The sequence below is a fragment of the Octopus bimaculoides genome, chromosome 17 (assembly GCF_001194135.2).
Source record: "Octopus bimaculoides isolate UCB-OBI-ISO-001 chromosome 17, ASM119413v2, whole genome shotgun sequence".
Taxonomy (NCBI): domain Eukaryota; kingdom Metazoa; phylum Mollusca; class Cephalopoda; order Octopoda; family Octopodidae; genus Octopus; species Octopus bimaculoides.
In genome coordinates this window covers 5,675,839-5,684,400 of record NC_068997.1, presented here as the reverse complement: position 1 = coordinate 5,684,400, position 8,562 = coordinate 5,675,839, and the positions used below count along the sequence as shown (strand labels likewise).

The 8,562-nt window shown below is 36.2% G+C and overlaps 1 protein-coding gene across 1 annotated transcript in view; it reads left to right on the top strand.

Annotated features, from left to right (window-relative positions):
- The window catches only part of LOC106868964 (phosphatidylinositol 3-kinase catalytic subunit type 3), a 77,725-nt gene that overhangs the window by 36,077 nt on the left and 33,086 nt on the right, over positions 1 to 8,562 (top strand). Inside the window, exon 7 of the mRNA XM_014914439.2 lies at positions 8,142 to 8,246. Within this exon, the coding sequence (XP_014769925.1) occupies positions 8,142 to 8,246 (105 nt within the window). The remainder of the gene's footprint in view (positions 1 to 8,141; positions 8,247 to 8,562) is intronic.

The following is an 8,562-nucleotide window of genomic DNA, read 5'->3' as shown; positions in this document are numbered from 1 at the left end:
TATATATACTAACTTAAAAGCTGCTTTATTAGGTGGCTTTTAAACTAGCTCCTACATTGAATACATATTAAACTTGACCAATATTTTTGAAGCAATAAACAATGGTATAATTTGTCAACTTGGAACTTATTGCAAAACTGGATGATAAACATCTTTTGTTTTCTCATTCAGGGGTCAGCACAATTTTTTTCTGTCTAACCTCTCTCTCTCTCTCTCTCTCTCTCTCTCTCTCTCTCTCTTGTTTTCAACCACCACCATTGCCACCACAACTGCCATACACACACCATTCAGACTTTTGAAGCCACCACCATCAATACCTTTGACTTCAGTCTTCCCCTCCACCACCATCAACACTGACTTTCACATCACTTACTATCACCATCATCCCTAAATGCCCTGGCTACCACCACTACCACCATAGAGATGGATAGGGAGGAGGAGGGATTTCTTTTTAATTTGGAAAGTTTTTTTACTATAGCTACTGGCAAGAGAGTTCAAGGATGGTGACCTCTTTTAGGATGGGTACAAACCCACTCTTTCTCTCTCTTTTATTATTACTCCCACTGTCGCCATCAACATTACTACTTTTAATAAAACATCAACTCTCCCTAAATTTCTTTGTCTCTCTTTCTCTCCTCGTTTCTTTCTTTCTCTCTCTTTCTGTCTCTTCACTACCGCCCTCACTATCTCTCACCCCACCATGAGGAATAGTAGGAGTGTTATGAAAAGATGATAGAGGGGTTGTGTACGGAGGAGGTCTAGGACTACCCAATTTTAGAAGAGTGAATTCTCATGTTTAGGAAATCCTTCTTGATCATGGTTATTAACTGTACCAGTGATATATTGTGGTCTTGGAATGGTTTCAAAATGGAGCAATTATTAATTTCAGTTTCAGGAAGTGTGGATGAGTTAAACCTCCTGCATTAGTGACAGGGTTGAGAAAAATTGTGTGTGTGTGTTTGTGTGTGAGAAAGAGAGAGAGAAAAAGAGAGAATGAGTGTGTATACAGTCAAAAGGTGAGAGCTAGAGATGCTCAGTCTAGAAAACATAAAAGAAACCAACCATACATTGCATTATGGGAAACAGAGTTGGATCATGATCAAACTAACCACAAAATTTCAGGCCTTGTGTCTATATTAGAATTATTAGTAGTGTGTCAGACAAAATATCTTGTGATGTGTAGTGACATCACTATATTCAGAGTTCAAATCTTGACAGAATCCACTCCACCGTTCATGCCATTGTCCATTTGAGGCCTCCTTTGCTCATTGGCCACCATGTATCTGCAATTTAAAAGTTCCTCTCCAAGATACCAACCTGAAAAAAAGGGGTTGTATTTTGGGGTTTTTTTTTTTATAAAAAGCCTACAATTTCTCATATGGCAAGCTCTCCCTTCTCTTCCCACTGATGTTGCACAAAGGAGAGGATACAAGAGTGTATACAGCTTGGCCTCTGTGTCATATCTTGCCCCAAATTAGAGCAGCTCTTCTTCTGTATACATGTGTGTGTATATATGTATACATGTGTGTGTGTTAGCTGCTTCACACGTATTTGTAGTCACACATTACACAGCCTCACACTCCCACACATATTTACATGTCTACACACACACAAGCACATAGAGCACACACTTGCTCACATAATATTAATGTTTGCCCACACATACCTATGCGCTCCCACACATACACTTTACCAAAGTCCCAGTCAAAAAGAATATCATAACAAATCTGATTCTACTTCCCTTATTGATCCTGTCTATTTCCCCTCTTTCCACCAATAGTGCTTGTTGTTATTTTGAAACATGCTTTAAAATAATAACCTTAAATTAAAGGCCCACATGTCACTAGACGTATAACGCAATCACTAATGCTCCGACTTGTAACCTGACATTGTAGTCTTGACCATGTGTGACTTCTTCTATAAATCTATATTGAACTTCAGTAACCTGAAGAACCTATGCATACATTTTTATATTTATAGTATGCATTAAACAGCTGCACTACACTTTCACAATACACACACATGCACATACGAATGGCGGCGAGCTGGCAGAAACGTTAGCACAACGGGCGAAATGCTTAGCGGTATTTCGTCTGCCCGCTACGTTCTGAGTTCAAATTCCGCCGAGGTCGACTTTGCCTTTCATCCTTTCGGGGTCGATTAAATAAGTACCAGTTACGCACTGGGGTCGATATAATCGATTTAATCCGTTTGTCTGTCCTTGTTTGTCCCCTCTGTATGTAGCCCCTTGTGGGTAGTAAAGAAATAACACACATGCACATACGAGTTTGTTACCGCACATCTTTACTACTACACTACACTACCATATCATTTCACTACTATACATCTTCACTATTACACTACATGCACACAGACCTGCACATATGATCAATCTCACACTACATTACCAGGAATGCTCAGAGATTTGTGACTGGATTTGGTAAATGCAAACTGAAAGAAACTCATTGTATGTGCGTGTGTGTATGACAGAGTGCTGAAAGTTCATGACTATGGGTAAAAGAAACATTGTTATGATTTTATTCAACATATCCCCCTCTCAGATTCACATGCTTATTGCAGCAGTCCTTCAGTTTTTCTAAACCTTGTAAAAGAACTGAGAAGGTTGGGCCTCCAACCAGGCCTTCTGTGATTCTCTTAAAGCCAGAAACTTTACAGCACCCCCTTGTGTACGCACTCACACACACGTTTGTGTTTATGCCTACCCTTGTATTGACATCATGTAAAGGTTGTAAATGAACGTTACTGCCATACAACTGGTGCTGTTTGTTTCTTCTGTGAAAAGTAGGAGTGTGAAAAGCATGTCAGGCCATAGGGGAATATCACCTTACTTGCAAACAGGTGAGGGTTGGCAACTAGAAAGACATTTGGCCTTGAGAAATCTGCCTTAACGAATTTCATCTGACCCATGCAAGCATGGAAAAGTGCATATTAAATGATAATGATTTTGTATATGTATTTGTGTGTGTGTGTGTGTTCCACCATATCAGCAGTGAAAATTATATTTTAAATGATTTTCAAATTGGCTTGTGTACAATATAGATTATATTTTTGTTCTGTTGCCATAATTGGTGGAGTTATTTACATTCAGTGAGATAGAAAATGTTTTTAGACGAGACCAAGGAGGAGAGACAGGGGAGAGAGATTTAGAGATTTGAGTTCAGTTTGTAATTTAGTAATTATCATTAATTGTTCAGTATCTAATTAACAACAAAATAAAGCAAATACAAAAGATAATAATGCTTAATTAGTTGGACTTCATTTTGTGAGAAAGTAACATTTTATTGTTGTGGCCTCTAATAGTTTTCTGACATTGGTAGTGGGTGGTTGGCATGTGGTGCTGATGGTAGTGTGGCTGTGTTAATGGATAGTGGTTATGGGTGGAAGAGGAGTTAGTGTTTATTTTTTTTAGAGCTGACTATATATGGACTTAGAGAGTTTTTACCTACAATGACATTTTTGTGTGTGTGTGTGTACGATTATATCTGTATATGTTTGTGTGTACATTTTGTAATCTATGTATTTGTGTATTATACATATGTACATGTGTGTAATTAGATAACATAAAATGTGTGTGCATATGTAATATCCATGCGTCTGTGTGTGTATATGCTGTATACACACAGCTTACAGCCAGGGTATTTGAGGCTACTGGTACTAGTAACCACATTAAAGTTGTAAAGAACTTGTCATATATTTGGTTGTGTCTCCAGTTTTATATTTTCGTCTTGTCGTTTGAGACCAGCAGTACCATGTTATCTACGGTAAATATTACAAATAATTCTTATTAATGCTATATGTATAAATGTGTGTAGAGTTATGTATGTGTATGTATATTTTATGTAAATGTGTGTATGTATATATATATTTATATACAAATAATATATATATATGCATACATGCATATATTTATATATCAACTAGCACTATAGCCCGGCTTCGCACAGGATGAAGTTAAGATTATCTGAGTAATACCATCAATTGAGGCAAATTTGGTACCCGGACGTAAGTTTTGTAAGAGGAATAGAGAGGACTATCTTCTCCCGCAGAGATGTGAGAGTCAGATCTATCCTTTTGAAAACATGAACAGTTTCGTAACATTGTTTACAAAATAACAGCTGATTGTTTGCGAAGGAGAGGGTCTACTCGCTATGAGTAGAGCAACGGATTCAGCAAATTTGGAAATTAGTTGTGGAGAAACGGAGAATATCGTTTATATTGTGTATCATTCACTAAAAAGACGAAATTTTAAAAATCTGTTGTCTTTCTCTCTCTGTCTCTATTTACACCGTCGCTAGAAGGGGACTTAACTCATGTTTGCAAATGCACGGACTTGAAAATTGTTAGAAGTTATGGTTTAAAATTATTTTTAATGCAAAATTCACCTGTTAGGAAGGTAGAAAAAAAAAACAAATGGCTAATTCCAGGCATTTTCGACCATGAGGAATCCACTGGTATGACTCCCAAATTGCTATCTTGTAAGGTGTTAAATGATGATGATATATATATATATATATATGTGCATACACACGCACACACACATATATGAATAATATATATATGCGCATATATATACATAAATAATATATATATATATATATATATATATATATATATATATATATATATATATATATATATATGCGTTTCTGGCTTAGAAAGAAAAACTCTTCATTACCTCATCAGTATGATATTCCAGTTGCAAATTCGACGATGCTAGCAATTGTGCATGTATGACCGAGCGCCATGCATATATGGGTACAGTACATCACCAACAGTAAACAATATTAAACACAAAAACAAATACACAAACAATGAGAGAAACAAACGGAAAACAGGACAAGTATCACAAAGAACAACCCCTCATCAGTTGTCACCTGTCCATTTGCTCCTCATTTCGAGCATACAAGAAATTTGGAATTGTGTAAATGTATGAATTTTAAACATACGCACACACAGAAAATTTGCCTTTTATAGATAAGATTAAGGATAATAGATATGTTATTGTTTATATTCTCAATGTTTTGTGTATACCCAAGGAGTTGTTATCTGTTTGGCAGACATCAGCATGCATCAGAAAATAATTTGTTTGCTGATTTGTAGAAGCAAGAGACATTACTCTTGTTTAAGTTCATTAATCCAGAGTAGCTTTTACCGACGAGACACACAATGTGGTTGAAACACTGCAATGTCTCTCAAAGTCCCCTAATGTCAAGGAATCATATGTGTTATGGAAACACATCATCTAAAGGGAGGAGATAATCTCCATTGATGAAATACAACAGCACTCAGCTTATTCATGTTCGTATCTGCTAGAACATTTTAAGAACGAATAGATATGTAACAGTCTTTAGATTTTTGTTTTTGTACATTTGGGATTCAGGATTTCAGGTGGGGTGGAATCTATTTTTAATTTAAAAAAAAAATTTAATGCAGATTTTAACTGGACACTGCATTTTAAATTTTTAGAAAGTTAAAATAAATAATTTAAATGTTTAAACTTCTAATATTTCATGTGTAATTTTAAAAGCACTGATGTTGGTGCCACATTAAAAGCACCGAGTGTGCGCTATAAAGTGGTTGATGTGAGGAAGGGCATCCAGCCGTAGAAGCTATGCCAGAATAGACAAAGGAGCCAGGTGCGACTCCTGGCTTTACCAGCTGCTATCAAACCATCCAACCCATGTCAACATTGGAAAATGGACATTAAATAATGATGTGTTGTCATAATAGATGCAGGTGTGACCATGTGGCTATGAGCTCTAGTTTTCATGATGTCCATGTCATGTCTTACTTCCTTTAATGTGCTCACAGAGCAGTCATGAAGTTGGCATTTTGATCTGACACAAATTATCATCACACAACACTTTTCCAGCATTGAGATGGCTTCTAGTCTTCCATGTCAGCTAACTTTTTCTCTACTACAATTTTAATCTTTATTTTCTCCAACACCATTGACTGTTCACCAATACATCAAGCTGTTCTTGATAACAAGGAAACATAAAAAATCATTAAATTTAGCCCAAACACCCGGTCTGTTTGTGTGTGTGTGTGTTAAAGAAGAGTTTTTATAATTATGAATAAATCACAATTATAATGGGGAAGGTTGCAAAAACCCTTACATGTTTAAAAATAGTAGTCAAAAACTACTATAAAGCCACTATTATCACTCATATTTCCTCACAATAAAGCTGTCTGCAAGTGACATGACATATAAAATCCACAATTTGAAAATAAAAGGTTAATTGTCTATTGCAATTTCAAGGTTAGGAACCTATTATACCATATCATGTACCATATCATAAAATAACGGATATAAAACAATATAATTGTCCCATTCCTTTCATTAGGCGAATATTCATATAGATACAAATTGATGCAAAATCATACCTTGGGGCTTACATCTATCCTAACCAGCAAGAATAATGTATTAACCTCTATCTGCACATTCAAATTCTGAATTCCAATGTCATGCACAGCGTTTATGAGAAAGGACCGCTAATTCAAGCCACCACAAAACACCAGATATGAGTGAGCAAATTAGATAATTAAAAAGGAATGTAATAATACATTACAAAGGATATATCATAAACAATTAATAATTATTTATGCATATATCAGTCGTTAAACATGTAATCATAAATTACATAAAAGAGTGTTTATAATTATGAATAAATCACAATTATAATGGAGAGGGTTGTAAAAACCCTTACATGTTTATAGTGGCTTTTGACTGCTATTTCTAAACATATAAAGGTTTATGCAATCCTCTCTGTTATAATTTTCCCACCAATAAGAAAAAATTATCACAAGTGCATGCTTCATAATTAATGATGTATTTGGTCTCACTGTAAACTTAGGCCCCATGGGCCAAGTGACACGGCTTCCAGGAGCTTGGATAAGGATTGAGCTTCATTCATACAGAACAGTGAAAAAAAAAAAACTCATTAGGGCTCAGTTGCCTCAGCCTTCCAAACAGCTAAAAGAAAGTAACTAAAAGCTACTTAGAAAAAATATAAACATTGTTAGTGGTACAACTTTATTACTACAATGACACAAAGTAGACAGCCCAGGCGTAAATAAGTACTGTAATAATACAATAATGGTATCAAATTTTGGCACAAGCCCAGCAGTTTCAGATGGGAGGTTAAGTCAATTACATTCACCCCAGTACTCAACTGGTACTTATTTTATTGCCCCCGAAAGAATGAAAGGCAAAGTCGACCTCTGCAGAATTTGAACTCAAACTGTAGCAACGGATGAAAAACACTAAGCATTTTGCCCTGAATGCTAATGATTCTGCTAGTTTGCCACCGTACTGTAATAATGCAATAATGATAGTTATGAAAGTCCCTTGGTTTAATCACGGGGCTCTAGTTTCACAGATATATTGCCTCTTTTTATCGCCTTCTCCTTCCTGTTCCTCAGAGTGGATTAGTCTCATACCTCTATCACTCAGGCACCTCTGACCACCCTTCTCTCTGTCTTTCATCACTTTAGTTGCATTCCAAGCACCTCACCAGCTCCACACTAACCATTGTATCCATCCCTTTTTCCCAGAATATCCTCCCTTTGGAATCACCCTCCCTACTTATGTCTTTCCTACAGATGTTGATCTGCAACTGTTTAAACAGGACATTGTCATCAAGTGCACCACTCTTGGAGGCCTCTGTGAGGGTCAGTGGCGCTAAACCCCTTCCTTCATACTGAACAGTGAACAAAGAAAATGTTTATCAAACCTAGATATAATTCTGTACTCATATTTGTAACCTACACTGTACTGGTATTTTAATCATTTAAATCCAGACAGCTACTTTGTATATTTTATAAATGCGTGTGTGTTGTGCAAGAGAGGGAGAATTTTTAAATATTAGTGTGCTTACACAACTAACTGTCTGTATGTCTGTAAGATGTACATATTTGTGTAAGCCTCTGTATCTGTGTGTGTTAGTAGATGCGTAGGTTGAATGAGCTCACATTGCTTTACTATATTAAATGAAGCACAACACCACCTCTGCCACATCACAACCACTAACACTATGAAAATAAAACAAAACATTGTGCAATGCTATTTCACTATTTATCATCATCATCATTGTTGTTACTATTTGTGTGTGTTGTAGGAGAATCTAGTGGAAAGCAAACACCACAAGCTTGTGAGAAGCCTTCGACGTGGTCCAACAGATCGTGACATGAAACCAGATGCTAAAACAAGGGACCACCTCAATGTAAGTTCTTCAACAATTGTATCCCTTCTTTTATTTTAAGTCATTACCTTTCAACTGTCTTCATCTTTTCTTATCTTCCTCTGTCATTCTCATCATCATCCTCCACATTGTCATCCTGTCTTTACCACCACCATTATTATAATTGCCATAATCATTATTGTCATCATCATCATCATCATCGTTTTTATTCTTCTTTCATCATCTGCTGTCATAATCCTTCTCTGTTATTTCATGTCATCTTAAGTCATTTTCTCCTGATTTAATCCCTTGCTTACTTTCACTTCACCTATCCAGGTAGTCCCCACCACCACCTGCT